Below are 22105 nucleotides of genomic sequence, written 5' to 3' on the forward strand. Positions count from 1 at the left end.
AAAACAACCTTAATGATTTTAATGACTTGTTTTTGGTGGTAAAGCTTCTATTAATAAAACTCTAGGAAGTCAAACAGATGGTTACTGTAATTTAAAATAAAACACAGCTGACTTACTGTGAAAATAAAATACAAAATCCAACCTTTTGATTATTCAAAGGTTTTATTAACACAGAGAAAATATAAATAGTATATATACAGTCATTAAAAGTTTGTTAAAATAACCAAAAACATTTGCATATGTTGGGCCTTTTTACAAAGAAAAAGGCAAGAATAATATTCTACATTGACCCACCAAGTATTAACATACCATACACTTTATGTCCAGATAATATTGCTATTGCCTTTCAGTTTATCTTTGAAGCCCGTTTTGAAAAGGTGTGTGTAATTTCTCTGCATGTGGTCTGTCACCACACTACACAACCATATCAGTGGATAAAAATAACTAATAAGAAGCTTATGACAGCTCACTCTGAGCATTAAGCCCACTGCACAGCTAAACGCTCATATGAACACAAGGACACTTAAAGAATGAGCCCTTAACACACATACAGGTGGTAGCACTGTATGTGGACAACCATTAACGCCAATGTAGATCATCCTTCATCAATACATTTGAGTTTCAATTTTCAAAGATCCGAACCATAGTGATATTGTTTAATGAACATTGGCTAAAAAACCTGATCTTTTGACATACACAAGATATGACAATTAGTGCTACTTCATGTAAGTTGTCTCCGTTTGTCAACAGATTCAAGTGTCATCACAGAAACATTTGTATATTGTGAAAAGCAGAAAACAGTAAAGGTGAATCAGTTCAATGACAATAACTTAGAAATCAATTATCTTCTGCGTCTTGTGTGCTTCCACAATTCCTTAACTCAACCTGCACCTGAGTGGTGCTGTGACACCTCCAAACATCGGCGTATATGAACAGGAGGATTTCCAAATCTACCAATACACTACGCAAATGGACCTGTGGCACTATGGCTTATCAATTACAGTCGACAACTGTGAGTTTATTCACTTGCAGTGGAAGTGATTGACCACAGAGTCAAGTATTGTACTACAATCCTAGCTGGGACAGTTACAGAACACCATTTGCAACGACTTAGCTATAATGCCTAGCCTAACAGGAGCGCCACAAAAAGAAGTAAATATGTGCTGATAATTTCATAAACTGCCAATTCAAACAAATCTACAAACATCTTGTTTCCCTCCAGAGCATACGATCTCCCTTCACAGATGTGGTGTTTTGAAAATATTAGTTTGACTCCGCAACAGTGAACCATGGCTAATGCCCCTGTGTGCAATCGACCAATTAAGTTCAAACACAGGAAGTCCACATATTACATGTGTCCCGTTTAAAAAGCAGAGAGGTGCAGCAGCCTTGAGGAAGGATTCTTGAGCACTAAAAGGCAGCAGGAGATGAGTTGTCATACTGTATGTATTTGGGTATCACATTAAAGATATAAGGTGCTGTTTGGTGAAACTCAAGGACTCAAAACTATGTTTTCTGTTAAATCTTGGCATTCATTAATAAATGTTTCAGATTATTACTCATCTGTACTGTGAGGAATTTAAAAAATGTAAGTATAGATATTTTCAATGAGTAAATGAGTCATTTCAGTGCCGTCTGTTCATCTCTGTAACCTTTTCAACTTGTATTTCTAAATTCCAGAGATGACAGTACAGCGGTAAAGGCAGCGATGGAGAGTAAAACACGTTCCCAGTGCACCAGTTCTGGCTTCTTATGTCACTACCTGCTCATTTTCACAGCCAGGTGCAGACAATGATGGCAGAAACAAGAAAAACAGGATGAGACAGAGCAGAAATGGCTCAGCGGTGCCAGTATCAGGCCCTGCTGTTACAAAACTGGCTGAACTTGTGAAATGTCTTTGCATATTTACGGCAGCAGGATCAACACATGCCTAGTAGATTTATCACGTGTCCACTGATGCCGCTGCTTATCCCAGGGGTCCCTCCATTTACTTAGAATTAAAGAACAAACTGAGATTGATTTCTATTTCTCAGTAAGATTCAAATCCAGCATTTATTTCACCTTCTCAAGAGTTGAGCCCAGTCCCAGTTTGGTCTACACAACTAGCTCAATAATACATCTCAGTCTTGCATATGATTTCACACTATATACAAATTAACATTCACAGATAAGGCCAGTGCTGCCACTTCCACAGCCCTTTAATTAGTCCCTGCACTGTGTACTAAGATCTCCATTTATAAAATAAAAACATAGAAAAATAACAATATTATTAATCTATAAAGCTAAGTAAATGAAGGTTTTGCCAACTGATAGAAATGTATGAATGTCAGCGGTTAGTTTTCAGGAGGGGAGGGGAGATGGGACTCTGTTGGTGTCTGTGGTGTTGAGAGGAGGCTCTGGCTCCAGATCAAAGCTGATGTTTACAAAAGAAGCTCCCGATGCTTCCGGCTGCTCCACAGTAGCAGGATGAGGATCGTCCTGCTCACCTCTCTGCTGCTCCGCAAAGCGACGCTCCGCCATGTCAGACAGATGGTTCTCCTCCTCTTCCTCCTCCTCCTGCAGGAGACCACAGTGCGTGTAGCATTTAATACCGTCTGAGAGTTCATGTTTGTGTTCTTGCTCCTGCCTCAGTGTAAACAGCTTTTAAAGGTGCGGCTTTATTCCTATTTACACATGAAACTGACATATGAAACTCAAGGATGTGTGTGTGTGTGTGCACGTGTCATACCTCTTTCTTCATGCGGTAATACTCGTCGATGGCATACTGGTATTTAGGAGTAGTGATGCCGAACAGAGAGGCCAGTCTCTCTCCCATGTAGTCACACACTACAGGACACATACACATTCAACAAAGATTATTATGAAGGTGCCCAAAAACAACCAAATACGACTGAAGTGCGAAACAAGCTATAAAATACACTGTGATGCATTTCTGTAAAGCATCTCATTCGTGTTTACTGTTTAACTGTAAAATATCCTGCCTCTGTAACAAGTCTTTGTCACAAGTGTTTAGTAATCACATCTGAAGGATCATTGTGAAAACGGTGTGTCTATTGGCTGATATATCAATACTGGAATTTTTTACTCCCCTATATTGGCATCGTCATTGGCCCCAGAAAACGAGTATCAGTCCAGGTGAACTATTAGGACCCAGTGAGATGTGACTGGTCCTTGCTAGCATGAATGCCATCTGTGACAGAAGCCTCCTTTACCTGAGATAGTGGAGGTGGTCATTCTCCACATTTGGAACCAGAAATATGGACCCCAGGTCAGTTTGGACTAAAACACAGGAGAAGAGAACCATGACAATTAGAACACACATCTGCTGGTCAAACACAAAAGAACAAATATTACCCAAGATTATTGTCAAGCATCATTTAAGGGGATATCAGGGTGAAGAGGGATAGGGAAAGACATGCAACAATGGTCCCTTGTTTAAAGCACACCAGGGACAGGAGAGACACTGTGATTCATGATCAAATGTGCAAACACAGGTACAATGGCTCAGCTGGGACAGCATGTTACGTGGCATAGTGACCTAATAATACATATGTAGTTCAATTGCACATATGTATTGAAAAGGATTTACCAGTGACAGGCCATTTCTGTTTTGATAAATAAAGGAAATGTCTCCTAACACAGGCCTGAGAGAAGGTTCGCTCTGATGCAAACACGCCCACAGGATATGCCCTACATCTGAGGCTGTTTAACATCTATAAAGTCCTGGTGGTTTCCGGCAAGTGACTGTAAAACTTTTTGATCTCAGCCTACCGAATCTACAGTAGTGACATCTTTCTTCACAAGCTCCTCCTCTTCTTCCTCTTCATCGGTGCTGTACTCCTCCATGGTCTCTCCACTGGCAAAGTAGATGGTCCTGCGGGGAACCTTCACCCTCACCTGTGGTCTCCCTGCAGAGTCGTCCATCTCCACACTCTCAAAGTCTGCCTCCTCTCCTGGACACTGACAACAGATAATACATGTACATGAAGCCATAACATAAAGTAATATCTTGTTATATTTATCAGAATAATATCATGTAAATATATATATATATATACACATACATGCATACATACATACATACATACATACATACACACACACATATATATATATAAACCTAACAAAGTTATTTAACTAAAGTTAAGTAACTGGAATAATTTATGTCATATACTGTAATGTTAAGAGGTAAATAAAGAGAAGTTTATGACCAAATGTAAACATTAGCACTGCAAAGCTCAGCTGCGTTTATTAGCTTACTTTAGCTACTTTTTGTTTGTTGGCTGTTAGCTTCTCAGCTAAGGAAGTAATTCTCCTTTAATATAGAAAAGTCTCAGCTTATAATACACAAACACGATCAATGGCGACAGTTGTATCACACCGACTAACCTTATCAGTTTCCATAGTTTGTCCCAGTGAAACGTTGACATTAGTCAAATACAACGACAGATTCGCCATCTCACTCACTCCCCTCACTACGAGCTTGTTGTCTGTGTAGTGCTGGCACCACTTCCGGTCGGACTTCTTCAGAATAAAAGCTTTTCTGCACAAACGCCGGGTTGTTTGACAGTAAAATTCAGCCACACTGTATTTCTTGTGTTTGGTGGTAACTTTTCTGCACAATATAGATTCTTTTCCCTCTTTCCAAAGAGTTTACGTACACTTACTAAAGTAATGCCTTTTATGGATATTATCGTTATTAATATGACTAGAAACATACATTAGTTCCATTGTTGATCAATATATTTACACACATAAGTGAGAACAATTAGTGTACATAAAATACATAGATGAATAAATAATACAATTAGTTAGACATTTGGTGGAAGCAAGACATATGCCAAGAAATAGATAACTATTAACACTACTCAGGTACTGTGCCCATCAGATGACCATAAAACAAGACATAATACCCCAGTCATCCTCCAGCCTCCAGGCTGACTGACTGCTGCTCTGTCAGATGATGGAAGGAAGAGAGAGACAGAGCCTAGTGCCCTACTCCCTCCTATTGGTTGTCCTCAATCACCCAGACTGCTTTCACCTGGGAAGACAGGAGCATCAGCCACAGTTGTGCGTCCTGGCCAGCAGAGGGGAGCATGTAACTCTGCAGCTGTCTCAGCCAAACATCATGGAGGAGAGATCCTTCGTTAAAAGTATACAAACCATGCACATGTCACAAATAAACACAGGAAACAAAAAGCCAACCGTCCCTCCTTCTCTCACTTCACACATAATAACAGTGCTTTGAATTGTGCCACAGTTGTTTCCTCTTAAAGACAGCTGAAGTGTTTCAACATGGCAGACTCTCATCACTGCTGTCCAGTGTGCTGATCCTGGAGCTATCCGGGGTACCAGCCATTCAACATGGTGGGTCGTTTAACCTCTCACACAGACTGAGTATGTGTTAGATCAGATGAAGACCTCTGTCAGTCCCACATCAGCTGTTTGTATTAGTGTTAAGCTGCTTGACCTCATTCGACTGGGCACAAGTGTTACACCCTGTTCAGCAACATCAGTACATTCCAGATGTTTTTATTAAATTAGCCAGTTATCAACAGGTCAGAAGGACTGTTTCTATAGAATTATAGTGCAATTACCATGTAGATGTTAGTGAAGGATGAGCACCAAACAGTCAGGAATCACACAGAAACAGGTGATATTGATTATTTAGAGTATTATATAGTAACATTTAATCATTTTCTCTGAGGGTACCTCTGTATTCAATCATTTCTATTATTGTTGTATGTTGCTTATACATTTAATTTATGTTAACTGACAGCTCAAATCACTGCTGTGAATAAACATGTTTCAACGTGTATCTCACTCTGAGTCTCTCAGTTTGTTTTCCTGAAAGCTTTTGACAGTATTAGCCTCACACTGTTGCATTATTTTTTTTCTAGAAACCAGTCAGTCAGATTTTTAGTTGTCAGAAAGCTCCTTTAACAGAGATTCTGGCTCTCTGTTTAATCTCCACTTCCTGTGTTCATGCTAAGCTAAGCTAACCATGTCTGGGAGCTAACTCTGGTCAGAGTTAACATTGATATCAATCTCCTCATTCAAATCCTCTGTGAGAATACTGAATGTTCAGGTAATATATTGAAGCGTAGTTACAAATGAGCATGTGGACCAAACTTTTTAAAATGTGAGGATTTTAATGGAAAGACAAACATCAGCACAAAAAGAAAGAACAGTACATTTGAGTTTTAACATTCATTCATGATCATCAATGTAAAGGAATTGACATGTTTAATCTCATGAGTTCATAGTTGTAAATGTTTCGATATACATCTCCCACTCTGCTCACTGCTCATACAAGAGACGCACTGGCTCCATGCTAGACCAAACTTCATATTCTCCTATCTATGGAGTGGTGCAGCAATAACATATTTTTGGAGGCTAACCCTGAAGTAAGCATCGATCTGGTTCCCTCCAAAAAAAAGTCTACAGGATTTTTGAATTGGATTTTAGAATATCATAGATAATAATCTCAAAATCAAACATTTTTTTTACATGTTTTGTTAGTAAGTCTGGTCATACGCTGCCCCCTGGTTGTTTTGAGTATGAATTCAACAGAAAACAACAATCAATAAAACAATCAGAGCCATAGAACATAGAACAGTCCCACCTTTTCAATCAGTCCTTTTTATATAACTTCACTGTTATTGCAAGAAGCCATCCTTTACTGTCTTTTAGTTCTGCAAAGCTAAATAAAGTGACACCAGGAGAGTCACTGAGTGTGTTTGTCATTCAGGTCTCTGGATTCAGCTGCTCACGGAGCTCTGTGCTGTTGTCAGGAGCTGTAGGTCAGAAACAAGCAACCCATATTGAACTTTTCTAAAGAATAAATACAGGAAACAGTCTTGAAAAGGTTAATCTGCACAATAATGTGAAACATTTTTTAATCTAAAACATGAATTGTGAGTCAGATCAGCTGAAATAGAACCAAAGTAAGTTTTACTTACAAGATGGTGGGCTAACGGCTGAAACTAAAACAAAACACAAATAATTTCAGTCACAGTTGTAAATGCCAGATTATCTTTAGTCACTTTATTGCTCTCTTCTACCCACTCAAACTGAGTATCTGTTCATACTCATGCTTGTTTTAATTTTGCAACTTGAATTTTAAAAAAATCAACTCACTGACTGAAATCAAAGTACTGAAATCTTTCCTTTTTCTCACTCACCTTTCTTCTTTTTGGAAACGATGAATCCAGCAGCACCGATGAGAATGAGAGCAAGAACAACCACTGCAGCAGTGATGGGGACGGTCATGTCACTGGGCTTTACTGGTGAATAAAATACAATAAGACTGGTGCAGATGTAGCAAGTTAGAGCAAAGCAAAAATGTTTATTAAGTTAATTATTACTGTTTATTTCCAAGATTATTCCCATGCACTCCCCTTCAGCACCCTCTGATCCCACTCTTACCCCTATTGGACCTGATCCGATCTTTTTCCAATTTGGTGATGATGTCGTCCTCCACACCATAGAGCTGAAACACACAGTCGTACCTCGTCCAGTCTTCTAGTGTGACTGATGAATGGATCAGGTGAACACTTATCTGGAAGGTTCCATCGTGGTTGGGGAGGATCTCTCCGTGGTCCACCTCCTCATGAAGCTCCTCTCCATCTTTCCTCCAGATGAGTGAGGCTCTGTGAGGGTAGAAACCTGTAGCGTGGCAGCTGACTGGAGAGGAGGGAGTCTTCTGGAGGAGAGACACTGAGGGAAGCTCTGGAGAGAGTTCAGTGAAACTATTTCCAGTTTGAAACACTGAGACAGCAAACTTACTTAACTCATGCTAAGTGTACACTGGCTATCACAGTCATGAGCAATAATGGAAAGAAATTTCAGAACAGCCAAAATGTCAGTGTGTACTGAATGGTCAGGACAACATTGAATCATTGAATCACTACAGAAAATAAACAGAGAAAACAATGTAATGTCAGACTGACTGGAGTGATAACACAACAGCAGTTCAGTCTGAGCAGACTGTATGAACATGATTGTGTCCATTAAACTACATCAGGTCATGTGATTCTACCTGTTCTCAGCAGAAAGCTCCTCCCATAGGCCAAATACGTCTTCAGCCACTGAGGGTAAATCACTGTGAGGTAATACTGATCAAATCTCATATTAGCTTTGTCAGCATCCCATCTCAGTTTGGTGATGAAAGCCTGTGGTTTTTGAGCGATCCATGTCATTGTCTTCATGTCAAATGAAATTAAGTCTTCTCCATCATAACCATACTGAATAAAACCAATAACCTCTCCAGTCTCATCATCCCACTCACAGCCACTCATCCTCTGTAAAATGTGGACACCTGAGACAGAGACAGAGAAAGAAACACCTCACCTCATCACTTTAAGGTTTAAGATGCCAACAATGAACAGAGATGCAGCGTCTCTTGTTTGAGTCCAAACTATTATAACGGGGACTAACAAAAAAACAGTTTTCTCTAGTTTTGTAGTATAATAGTTATATTCTCTGTGTTAAAAAATGTCACGTTGAGTGTCAGTTCTGTGAGGCTTTGACTGGGTGAAGAGATTCACCTACATGTGTGCAGGGAAGGAGTTTAGTAAGGGGAGGACATATATGCTGGGTGTGTCCTGTATGTTTCTCTGTGTGAGACCATGCTGCCACATGTTAGTTTGTTTGAAGTTATTTTGCCAATTTGTTCCTGATACGTTGTTGTTGTATCCTTTAAGTTATGTGTACATGCATCCAGATGACGTATTGTTTATATCTTTTAGGTTATGTTTAAATGGAACCAGTATTTATAATGTGTCACTGTCTTCCCACCAGACTGTGGTGTATTATTTGGAGTTGTTTGATTCCTACTTCCTCTCCTGTGAGAAGCTTAACCCTGTAAATATGACTCATGATGTATATTTAGATTTACAATCATTGTGTATTGTTATTCTGTATTTACTTTTTGTTTTTAATAATAGAATCACAGTGAAGGATCACATAATATTTATCCTTCATGGATGCATTAATAATGTAAGCTAACTTTGTTCTCATGCACTTTTTGTGTTACTTAGTTTTGGCATGTATGCATTGCATATATATATTGATCTATATTTGCCGTTGTACAGAAATCTTCCATCTTGTCATTCATCCATCCATCTGATCAAGCATTCCCAACTCAATAAATGATCTAAAGGTTCTTGGATTCTCGTGTTTAAATGTGCACACTAATCAGATGTTCTGTGGTCCAGTCATCCCCTGAAACAGCTATTAGTCAATAAAGTATTCAGTCTTTTTAACTATGCATGATGAAAACTTTCTTTCAGCCCAGGGAGGCTGATGAAATTAATTCCGAATATTTTTGATACAAATCTTTGTATGAGAAAAATTTTGTCTGATCAAAATTATTTTTATAATAATAAAGAACAGTTCATGAAATAAAAGGTGAAATATAACATAGTACATACTGTACCTCCACCCTGGTTGAAGCGCTGTTTCAAACTATTGATTTCGGCTCTAAAATGATTTGGCACTTGCTCAAAACATGCTCCTTTGTAGTCCTCCAAGTGGCGAGGATCATCATCGTATATTTTTTTCACCCAGTCGTGTTTTGGTTGGATTATCTTTTTGCTGCCGTCGCAGTAAAGCACTAGATTTTCATCAACCATTGCAGCTGCAAAAAACTCCGGGAAGTCTGGGAGTCCAGAGGATGCAGTGAAGATATACTTCAGGGAGTGTTTCTCTGCAGGACAGAAGAGGTTTATACATTCAGTATAAATACACACGTCATCATCACACTCATAAATATGATGTCATGGTAACACTTATGATTATGGCCTGCCATCTACAGCATGATTCTTTTTATCTAACTTATCTATTACCCATTCTATCATTACAGGGTACAGCATGTGCAGGGCTAGCCCCTAAAACTTGGAGTAAGAAATGTTGTTATTCTAAAGTTTTTGTTCGTCTTTGACAAGGTTAAATAATGTCCACAACCTATCCGTAGTTTGTGGTTTAAAATGTATATATGTTAAGGACGAAAATGAAAACACCCCCGCTTAGCAAATTGTATCATCCTCTTCTCACCGCTACTTCTCCTCTGTACCTGCACCACTCCGCAGCCCGACCGTCGTCCAGCGCGACAAACACGCAGAGTGAGAATCCGTTTAGTTGTAGTGTTGTAAATCGACTAAGTAAGTTGCTCCAAAGCTGTGTCTCACACTTCTTTCCTTTTACCTAGAGTTGTTTCGATTCCGAGACCATACCGGTGTATCGGTGAGTACTGGAGTCCAGACACCGTTTATCAGTTAGCTCCGTTAGCGCCATTAGCGCGGCTACAGTACTACTGGAGCTGTCCGTTTATTAAACAAAAACAGCAGCAATAAACTGCGTACCTGTGTCTCTGTTGTTGAAGTTTATCTTACTTTGAGACTCATTTTAACAATCGGGTCAACAGTCATTTAAACATGACGTCACGCGCGTCTTTTCTGGTCAGTCGTCATGGAAACATGAAGCCCTGCCAGTGGTGCGGCGTTTGGACCAGAGTGAAAACAAACGTGTGTACGAGCTGAAAACCGAAACGACATATCACTGTATACCACCAGTATGTGTGAAAACACTCACTGTGGCTTTTTAAATGAATTGTTATTTATTCCTAGATTTATATCTGTTATTTTTCAGTTGTGTCTGACTATCAAACTAGACAATAAAAGAAAGTTAAATGTTGTTCTTTTGCTGTATTCATTCATGTTTTACAGAGGATTTAACCTGAACCAGGCTTTGCAACATAATAATCACATCACTTTCATGCAGGTGTAGTACCACACACACACACACACACACACACACACACACACACACACACACACACACACACACACACACAGCAGGTCTATAGGCTATTTATAACACACAGGTATGAGATGTGTGAAAGATAACTCCTAGCATTACTCTCTCTCTCTGTGTGTGTTTGTGTGTGTGTGTGTGTGTGTGTGTGTGTGTGTGTGTGTGTGTGTGTGTGTGTGTGTGTGTAGCCTGCCAGTGACCAATGGACATACGACAGTTCTTTAAAAGAAAAAAGACAGATTCAGGTGAGAGACTAGGGACAGTCCATAATGACCTCTGTCTTGTTTTTTCTTCTTCTGAAAAGTGTTAAGCTAAAGTAACAGATAATATAAACCAGCTATCTGTATGTTGTATCAAATTACTTATGTAGGCAATGGTCCCCTGCTTTTATTTATTTATTTATTTTTATTTCAAACTCACAATGGAAAATACAACTTCTCTTGTGAAAGGAATTTGTGATTTAAAAAATTATTGTGTTTCTAAGCCCAATAATAATAATAATAATAATAATAATGATAATAATAATAATAAAGATATTTAAAATGACACGCCTCTGTGTGCCTTTTGATCATATCCTTAGAATCTGTAAATGGTCTCCATAACATTTCTGTGACATGACAAACTGACCTCAACTCTCCTGCCTACAAAATATTTGTGTATGATTGTCAGTGGCAAGGGAAAGAGAGAAAAATGGAGATGGAGAAGTAAAAGTAGAGTGTATTACCCGCATACCTTACCTCCCTCTTTTTCTTTTTTTTATATCTTTACTTTCTAAGTATTTTCAAGACCTGGGTCAATAATCTGGATTTTTTGGACTTTTTGGTTTTACCTTCTTTTTTTTCTTTTTTTTTTTTGCTCTTGATGTGAAGCTTGTTTTATTATTAATTATTGATGACATATTGGTTTATGAAAGTTCAGACAGGTGTGCATTGCAACCAAGTAGGTTAGAGATGGCCATTTGTAAATAATTTACAGAAGATGACTTGCATTTTGTTGTCCAAGTACCTGTTACTTTGTTCAATGACAATAAAGTTGAATCTAATCTAATCTAATCTAATCTAATGACTGTTGATACAAAAAGAGGCACATGGAGTTAACGGTCAGGAAAACCAGCTGAGTGAAGAAGGTTTTGTGTTTGTTACAGGGGGCTGTCTGTGTGAACTGTCACAATAAAGCTGGTGTTCTGGAAAGGTCTCCAAAAAAAGAAAAAAATTCTGGATTTTGGAGTTAGTTGAACCAATGTTAAAATGATAAAGTTATTTTTCAATAGACATATTCTTTGTTTTTGTGTGAAAAAAGGGTGGGTGGTGGCAGTGGGGCTCATTGGGTGCTCAGCACCCCTAAAGCTCTGACCCTCGACTCGCCCCTGGGGTACAGTACGGCCCACCAACTACTGAGAAGCATTTTGGTGTTTGGATAGACTTTAAAGAGAAGTTACACTCAAAGTACTTTTAACTATTGGGACCCCCTTCTAATATGAATGTGAGCATCCTTTATGGCTGCAGTATATTGATATTATACCGTTACTATGATATGAGAGTATGTGTAATCTTAGATTGTGGATATTGTTATATCATGATATAAGTGTTGTCTTTTCCTGATTTTGAAGGCGACATTACTTGATGTCATTTTCTTAACTTACCAGACTGTTCTACTTGTTCTAATACTTGTCTTTACCAACGTTGTCATTATACCCACATTACTGGTGATTATTGATCAGAAATCATTGTGTTTATTTTGTTTATTTTTCTAAAATATTGTTGCAATATTGATAAAGGTATTTAGTTAAATATACTCTGATACTTCATTTTGTTATCCAGTCCTAGCATTAATGTGTTTTTAAGGGTATTTTTTAAAAATATTAAGATATACTTATTTTGTAAAGTAAAACAGCCTACAAATATCGTGGCATTATTTTAAGGTCATATCACCCAGCCCTGCCATCCTTGAGAGACACACAGAGGTCACAAACCAGTGACCACCAGCAACATTTGTTGGTGAAGTTGAGTGAGTTTACTGTTAGAAGACACACACTGAGTTTGAAAGTTATACAATGAACTGTGGTTTATCTTTTCATACTGTATGTTTGTTATTGTGCAAAGACTTTCAATAAAGTTTCTTAATGACTGTTGTTTTTCAGTCCTCTACTGTTTATGACAGTTGTTCTGATCCTGTGACAGAGCAATACAATTGATTACCTTCTATAACTGCCTCATCATAAAGAAGCTTTTCTTCTTCCTGTACTCCATAAAAAACAAAGATGAACTCTGTGTAACAGCAATGTCAGTCTACATCTACCTAAATCACCTCAGGCTTCTGAAGTCCCCTGTCCCCTATGTTTTACCCCATACTTACAACATACAGCCTCCAATAACACAGCACAGTAATGCAGGCTTTATGACTACAGTATGTTCCTGACAATAGACTTGGATCTGTGCTTGTTCCAAAGTTAAACACAAATCAAAGTTATTCAGGAACTATAGAGGCACATCCTAATTCATAATTAGATTATCTGAACCCTGAGCTGGACAGACTTGTTGATCTAAAATATAAAGATAGGCAGCCTCCAGCTTCAGGTCACTAGTTTACTGGTGAACTGTTCTGTGTTTCATAAACTGCTTTCAGGAAATAATTCAAGGAAAGTTATCTCACCTGAAAATGCAAAGTGCCACGAGAGAAGCACGAGAATGAAGATCTTCATGTTTTCGGAAGTAAGTTTTATCCACTTAACAGCTGAGTTGAGTCTTCTTGGAGTTGAGTCTTCATGGTGTGATTAAAGGGGAGATGTGTTTTCTATTTGGATAACACACCTTCTTCCCTCCCCCACTGTGTCTTTAGCTCCCCCCAGTGGGGATGAGACGTTTAGACAGGGGTAAAAGTTCTTCAAAAGGTTTTCCGGTGGTCTTTGGTTAACTCAAAATAAATTGAAGTTCTTGTCCTCAAATAATGTAGTGTCAGATAAAGAGGTGTATATAGATATAGACATAGATATAGATAGAGGTGTTAAACATTATTTGATGGCAATTCAACTTCAAGAAGGACAGCTTAACACATTTAGTGTATGTGTGTCTGAACTTTGTCTTTATTACGCCACCCTTCAGTTGTAGCATGAGATCAACTGAATTAACTGAGTGAGTTCAGAATGGAAATTGGCTAGTAGAAAAGCTTTTCTTTAAAATGTAAAAGAAATAATGGTTTGTCTTATCTCTTTAAATTACCTGACATTTTGTTACCTGTATGTATTCAAAATCTGCCTCACTCCACAGTGAACAGTCAGTTTTTCACTTTATGTTGACAGAATTTCATAATATCAAACAGCCTAACAGTGAAACAGAGAAGCATCAGTGCTGGTTTGGACTGGCCTGGCTTTGTCTTTGACAGGTACAGTATCAAAGCAAAATGTATATCTGTTTCAGTGGCTGAGGAGGACTTTAACACTGGACCAGTGTCAAACTGTAAGTATTGGCCTCACATTGTTGCATTTTATCAGCCTTTTAGTTGTCAGAAGGCTCCTTTAAAAGAGATACTGGCTCGCTGTTTAATCTCTAACTTCAGTGTTCATGCTAAACTAAGCTAACCTTGTCTGGGAGCTAACTCTGCTCAGAGTTAACATTGATATGAATCTCATCATTCAAATCCTCTGTGAGAATACTGAATGATCAGGTAATATACTGAAGTGTAGTTACAAATGAGCATGTGGACCAAAATTTTAGAAATATGAGGATTTAATTGGAAAGACAAACATCAGCACAAAAAGAAAGAACACCACATCTGAGTTTAACATTCATTCATGTTCATCAATGTAAAGGAATTTACATGTTTAGTCTCATAAGTTTGTTGGGACCCTCACCACATGGTTCTGACAATAGAGCATCCTGTGTGTAGACCAAAGCTTAAATGCAGCCTCCTTGCAACAAAGCTAAAAAAGCCTGTTAAGCAAAGGAAAATGCACTGACCCTAATGTCCAGTAGGTGGCGCCTGATTGTCACAGTCCACCCAGGTTTGAAAACTCCCATCTGTCTGAGAGTGCACCTGAACACATCATCAGTTCCACAGTGACCGGATACATGGAGAAGATAAAAACAGCTGCACGTCCATTTCAAAGCAGTCCCATCGTAACATGTTGCTGGATGCATCAGATTTCGCCTGTGCAGCTGTTACTAAAAGGGAGCACACAAACGTTTGGATTTTACCCGCCTAGGCTGCAGTCTTTAACCTCGCTAGATGAGCCAAAACTTCCCCATGTTTACCAAACACGCTCCGGATCCAGAGAAGAGCTGCGCAAACCCCAGCTCTCTCATCCCTGCAGAAGGAGGTCTCCCCTCAGAAAACGCCTGCTTTGACCCATTTTCTTTGCCCATCTCGACTCCACTGTTTGAACAGCCACCGCAGGATGCTGCACCGCCTTTAATCAACAGGAAGTGAGCTGGATTAAAGAAAACAGGCACTACAAGTGAGGCTTAATTAGTATCTGGGCAGGTACTAGAAATTAGCGTGTATTGTATTCTTGCACTTGCTCTACCATTAATTCCAACATTGGTGCCCCGTGTGAGGATTTGATCATTCATTTTGATTAATTTCATTTTAATAATTACTATCAATGATTATTAATTTCTAATAACCACATATGCCCTACCATCTACAAAAAGTCTATGGGATTTTTGAATTGAATTTTTGAATATCACTGAAAATAATTTATATATAAATATATATATATATATATATATATATTATATTATATTATATATATTATTATATTATTATTTATATTATATATTTATTTGTACACGTTTTGTTCATCAAGATAATCTTCACAACACAATTTTTGTGATTTTCAAAGCCTAAATTAAATCTCTATTAGTGAAAAGCTAATGCTAGCCTGTAAACAGACTACATCACGGTCACATGACTTAAACGTCACCACCACTAAGTGTCTTACTACACAATTACTATACATGTTTTCTACAAACTGATCAATGTACAAGTTGTAAAGTTAAAGTTAGAATAGTTTGTAACTAAAGTCGGCCTGTAAAGACGGACTAGTGAGTAGATGAGTCTCCATGTTTGCTGTGATGACATTTAATGTCCCCGACAACCTCTTTAGTCTCATTTAGACACTTGTTAGCAATCGCCGTTTTTGAGACATGTAAGAGCCTTATAAATAAACTGTGGGACATTTAATGATGTGTTTTATGTCTTAGAGCAAAATGTGTAAATATCTTCAGCCTGTGGTAACCACACACTTTATTTCAGACATTTAACTGAAAACCAATCAAAAAAACTAAGACTTTGAGACGAAGGAACCAGATATGCAAAAATGCAAAATGATTTCCAATTTTTAGGACTACAGACTACACCACTCTATTACAATGTGACTAAGGTAAACACGTTTCCAGAGTATTCAGCAGCAGCAGTTAGCAGTTACTCTGGTCGTACACTGTCCCGATGGTTTTGAGCATGAATTCAACAGAAAACGACAATCATAAAACAACCTGTAGTGGAAAATACTGCACATGGGACATCCTTTAATCGACTGACTCCTTATAACACTTGTTTTGGACATAACTCCTTACCCCCGTCAATATTGGCACCAGGATTATGTCTTGTTTTCAAGTTTCTTATGTTATGTTATTATGTTAGTTTTCCTTTGCTGAAGTTAGTTTGAAACTTGCTGAAAGTTGTCCAGTGATGTGGAAATCCTCACTGTGGTTTTCAGCTTGTGGTCTGCTCTGATCAGATGCCAGGAGTACACATGCACATCAGTGTGCGCACCGCACACACACAAACACGTGCACACAGACATGCACAACACAAAAACACACACACATTTTGGCGGAAGTGAAGAAGCAATAATACAACCAAGTAGTTCCAGATAGCGACTAGAAATGCGAACGGTTTCCACTCGCACTGAGGTACACCAACCTGTAACAGTCCAATTGCTTGACTTGCTATTTTTCTTTGTTTGGGCTGATTTTCCTTATGACTGATTGCAGGGGATTCAGAGCACCTGTGCACGGGTGGGGATAAACACAACGCGTTCCGATGTGCTCTCAGTCGCTCTGCTGCTCTGGCTGAATTATCTCGACCTGATCACTGTTGAATATACTCGGCCAAAAGTGAGTCACTTAAAATAGAGTCGCATTATAGAAACACTAATAAAGTAACTCAAGACAGCACAAGTACAGTATTTTTATTTTACATTAATAATAATATTAATAATAAAAATCATCATCATCATATGTCCCATTGTTACACACTACATCTTTAGCCTCACATTCATCACAATACTGAATCTCAATACTAACATATCACCAAGTCATTAGCATTGCTGCACTTGTGCTGCCTTCAGTTACTTCATAACTGTTTCTATTGAGCAACTCTATTTTGAGCGACTCACTTTTGTTAGAGTTTATTCAGTATAAACAGATGACTCATATTTATCGGCAATGTTGTCCAGAGTTTGACACTAAATGATAAAAACTCAATACGAAAACTAAAAGGCAACCAGTGTGAATACTTTAAAATAGGCGTAATGTGACGTAACTTTGGTTTGTTTATCTTCAGTTTTAAACCATCTAGCCTCTAATCAAGAAGGAAATAATGTACTGTACACTTCTGATGGATTCTGACTTCTGATCTCATTCCCAAGCAGGGAATGAGATTCAAAAATCAATATTTCTTACAAATAGGACCTTTAGTCGGAGTGGTAGGAAGAAGAGTGTATCACTGCATCGTTTTCATCCCAACATCTAACTACAAGTAACTACCTCATGTCTCATCAGTGGCGGTTCTAGCTCGTGTGACGCCCTGGGTTGAACCTCACCTTCAGCTAAGCTCAGGTTAATCTTCTTCACTGACAGAGAAAATGCTCTTAGAGCTTTTCATTGTTTTCTGTCCTCTCATCGCAATTTTGTCTTTAAACGACCCGAAGACTTCACAGCACCCCTAAAAAGGGTTTAAGGTCACACTGATTGACTCAATGTTTACTTTCATCAATAAAATCTTCTCACACACAAGAGTATTTGTGTATTTACTCCTTGTTTTGCATTATCTCTAACTTGTTTGAATAAAGTCTTGAAAATGATAATTGCCTTTCCTTTATACTTCCAGCATAAACAACCAATTTTACCAACAACCTGTTTTAAATTTGACCATTTAAAACAGGGGGAACGCATCCTGACAGCTTGGAGTATTACTGTCAGATACTGTTCCCCCTCTGTTCAATATGACAGGAGGCTCACACATCTTTCAAATTCATACTGCTGACTTCTTTCCCCACAACAGATAAGTCCTGTGATTTCCAGGCTGATATCATTACATTTGACCATTTACAACAGGGGGAACGCATCCTGACAGCTTGGAGTATTACTGTCAGATATTGTTCCCCTTCTGTTCAATACTAAAGGAGGCTCAGCCAAGCATTAAAGACTTTAATAACATTAAACAAAAAATAAATAGTGTATAATTACTTTTTAGAACATACAATTATTATTCAAATTCAATAAATACAAAATTAAATGGCAAAATGTGCAATATTTAACACATCAACAAAAACATCAAAATAATTTAAAAAATGAAACATTCAAAATCAAGGAAAAACTACCTGTCAATAGAAAATTTCTTATTGATACATGAACTTTAAGTTCCTTTCCTTCAGCATGCTGCACATACACATTTGTCCTCTGTCTTTGGCCTTCCAACACATGCATGGTGGAACCACCGTCCACAGGATATCTGTAGTGCAAAAACATTTTAACACTGCATGAAATACATGCATAATATAATAAAATAAATAATACCCATGTCAGCTCTGCCTCTTCACTGTCATCTGCATTTTCCTCCCCACAGTTGAAGCAAAGGTTTGTCAGATCGTCTGTCAGAAAAATAAGTATATATAAGCATATAAAGTATTTGAAAGAAGTCAACATTTGTGAGGACAAGATGATTTCTTTTGAGTCTGATCCCCGGCAATTGTATTTTTTGTAATTTTCAGAGATAATAACCTGAGTAGTCAAAGATGTTTTCATATAATATTCCAAGCTGTCAGGATGCGTTCCCCCTGTTGTAAATGGTCAAATTTAATGATATCAGCCTGAAAATCACAGGACTTATCTGTTGTGGGGAAAGAAGTCAGCAGTATGAATTTGAAAGATGTGTGATCGTCCTTTCATATTGAACAGAGGGGGAACAGTATCTGACAGTAATACTCCAAGCTGTCAGGATGTGCTTTACCTTATAATGGAGCTGGATTTAAGACAAATATGATAAAATAGCGATTTATATTTAGCCTATAAATGAGCATACTTTCTTCCAAAAGTCCATAATATTCAAAATGAAAAGCCATTCACAAATAGTTTTTATTGATAGAAATAACAGTAGTTGGTTGTGTTAATAAATGGATAAAGTAGAAAAGAAAAAATATAAACAATTTTCAAGCTCTCATCTGAGCATGGTAGCTGCTATTTATCAAGGATACCTAAAGTACATAAGTGTTATGGTTTAAGTGCTACGGGTAAGAACATACAAGTGCATATACTTTTTTATTTTATTTGATATTTTAATTGCTGTATGGATGTTGAGAGATTTTCTACAAATACAATTGGTTTTGAACAGAATTACCAACCCCAGCTTTAAGTGGATTTTGTTAAAAGTCTCAAACAGCTGTGTAGCTTTCACAGGAGGCTGGTTTGTGTAGTTGGTATGGGGCCGTCCACTGGGGCTGACTGGGAGCGAACAGTATAAACAGGACATGATATAATAAATAACACTGTGATGGAAGATAAGGGATCGCTGCTTGTTTTGTTTCCTGAAGACATCTAACATGAGAGTGAAATAAAACCTTCTCAGCTGCAGTCATGTATTCATGTCAGCAGGTAGCGCCAGTGGTTACCAGCTACAAGCTTATCTGTGTCAATATTTAAGTTTCCTTCACACCAGGGGCCTGTTTCAGGAAGCAAGTTTAACAAACTCAAACTCAGAGTTTTCGGTTTCAGAACAGGTGTTAACAATTAGTTCAATCAACTCTGAGTCAAGGTTACCCTGAGTGAAGCTCGTGCATGAGGATATAAAAAGCCCTCATCAGTGGAACGCAGATAACATGATCCACCATGGCAACAGGTGACAAAAGCCTCGATCCTCCTACTTCTCCCCAGTGGAGTTGGAAATATTAATGACTGCATATGCAGAAAATGAGCATATTTTCAAAAGAAAAGCAATACTGGGGCAGCAGCAAAATAGCGAGAGCTTGTGTGGCAGAAAATTGCTGACCGAGTCAAGGCGTGAGTATTAATTGGAGAAAAAAAAGAAATGTTTCGTCTTGAGTGTTCCACTCATTCAACATTTATATTCTATATGTGTGTTTGAGCGCACAGGTGCAACCCAACAGGCACAAAACGGACTGCAACGGGCAGCAACTAAAGATGATATATAAAAATATAGTCCAAACAGGTAAGGTATAATTTAATTACAAGTAATTGTGGTGTTGTTATAGCCTGCCCTCATTAAACAGCATTCAGTGGCTACATTCAACATGTGATAGCGATATTTTAGTAATTAGGAAAATCCCCTAAACAAAGAAAAAGCCCAATCTTCAGCCATCCCATCACTGCCAGTATTTAATATTGACTAATCTTCTTCTACCAGTTACTGATGGTGTAATCTGTCTCGTGGAGCCTTCTGCTATAAGAGACCTCCATGATGTTGCAAGTACTCTTAATATTCCACAGAGTTGTCATGATGGGTAGAATATAACACAATAATTTCTTTTTATTACAGGAGGATGATGAAGACCGCCACAGAGAGGGAAGTTGCAGAAAGGCCCGTTGTGGTTCACACCTCTTTAAAATAACTTTGGTTTCAGTTAATGATAGTGTTGTTCCACAATGCAACTTGCAGCTTCTCTCTCTCTAACAGAGCAATGCTGGAAATTACAATGAGGAAGAGGGTCCATCAACCTCCACAGCACAGGTTTCCTCAGTAAGATGTTGTTCAGCATTGACCCACAACTTACTATGACACTAAGTAGACATGGCACTGTGAAATTCAACATCATTTGTGTTCCTATAGCTCCCTGTGAAACAACTGTACAAGGTGTACTTGCAGACACAAATCAATAAGTCAAATCTGGAAATGGATCACATAAGGCTGCAGATCAAAAAGACACAAATGGAAATACAACTGCTGGATCATCAGTTAAGGGTGGGTGATGTGCCCACAGGTGGATGATTTTCAATTGTTTCAACAACAAAAGGTTAACTGTACAACATGTGTACTTCCAGGAAATAAAGAAGACCTTCCATCTCGTGCATCAGCACGGGGGTTAGGATTATTGTCTGGATCATCAGACCGCTGATAATGATAAAACATCCAATCGGGGTCTGATAATCCTCTCCCGACGGAGATTTCTGCTGAGTATTTGCGCTTCGACATCAACTGGCTCCTCGAGAAACGGACACGCCATGTCTGCCACTGCCTTCAGTCTGCAGGCTTCAACTTAAGAGCAGGGGAAACTCAGGGTTAGTTGAAGCAAACCTGCCAGCGAGCAGGATACCTTAAGTACATAAGTGTTATGGTTTAAGTGCTACAGGTAAGAACATACAAGTGCATATACTTTTTTATTTTATTTGATATTTTAATTGCTGTATGGATGTTGAGAGATTTTCTACAAATACAATTGGTTTTGAACAGAATTACCAACCCCAGCTTTAAGTGGATTTTGTTAAAAGTCTCAAACAGCTGTGTAGCTTTCACAGGAGGCTGGTTTGTGTAGTTGGTATGGGGCCGTCCACTGGGGCTGACTGGGAGAAAACAGTATAAACAGGACATGATATAATAAATAACACTGTGATGGAAGATAAGGGATCGCTGCTTGTTTGTGTTTTGTTTCCTGAAGACATCTAACATGAGAGTGAAATAAAACCTTCTCAGCTGCAGTCATGTATTCATGTCAGCAGGTGGCGCCAGTGGTTACCAATCTGTGACAACATGTGGATCAGGTGCTGCTGCTGCAGAGAAGATCAAACACATCATCAGCTGTGAGCTGCAGTTTGATTTACTCAGTCTGTGCAGGAAGAGGAGGATCAATGAAACATGAAGAGTGTGTTGGTCTTTGTTTCTTTACCTTAATGATAGCTGACAATATTTTGGACTTTATTAAAGAGTCTTATAAAACATGACACATATTGTTTGTAGGCCTGTAGTCGATTTTCCAACACATCACTTTGTGTTTCCAGTTTGAGTCTTCTTGAGAAAACATAAACTGAAGACAGTTACAAACTGCTTTACAGGTGAC

The 22105-nt window shown here is 38.4% G+C and overlaps 1 protein-coding gene across 1 annotated transcript; it reads right to left on the bottom strand.

Annotated features, from left to right (window-relative positions):
* Positions 1-143: 143 nt before the first annotated feature.
* Positions 144-13516, bottom strand: fam177a1 (family with sequence similarity 177 member A1). The gene is made up of 10 exons (XM_073483249.1): positions 13468-13516; positions 9440-9709; positions 8042-8320; positions 7429-7731; positions 7221-7286; positions 4390-4538; positions 3772-3960; positions 3213-3279; positions 2729-2826; positions 144-2556 (listed from the first exon to the last, which is right to left on the bottom strand). The coding sequence occupies exons 1-10, from the start codon at positions 13514-13516 to the stop codon at positions 2341-2343; spliced, it is 1686 nt and encodes a 561-aa protein (XP_073339350.1). The 3' UTR covers positions 144-2340.
* Positions 13517-22105: the final 8589 nt, after the last annotated feature.

The sequence above is a fragment of the Pagrus major genome, chromosome 16 (genome assembly GCF_040436345.1).
Source record: "Pagrus major chromosome 16, Pma_NU_1.0".
NCBI lineage: Eukaryota > Metazoa > Chordata > Actinopteri > Spariformes > Sparidae > Pagrus > Pagrus major.

Bases quoted from the DNA above. Each gene is read 5' to 3' on its own strand.
- fam177a1 (XM_073483249.1), bottom strand. From the start codon at position 13,516: ATGAAGATCTTCATTCTCGTGCTTCTCTCGTGGCACTTTGCATTTTCA. The intron at 8,321-9,439 runs GTACAGTATGTA...TCTCTGTCTCAG, and splicing joins GCGCTTCAACCAGGGTGGAG to GTGTCCACATTTTACAGAGG. The intron at 2,827-3,212 runs GTAAAGGAGGCT...TGTGTCCTGTAG, and splicing joins GACCACCTCCACTATCTCAG to TGTGTGACTACATGGGAGAG.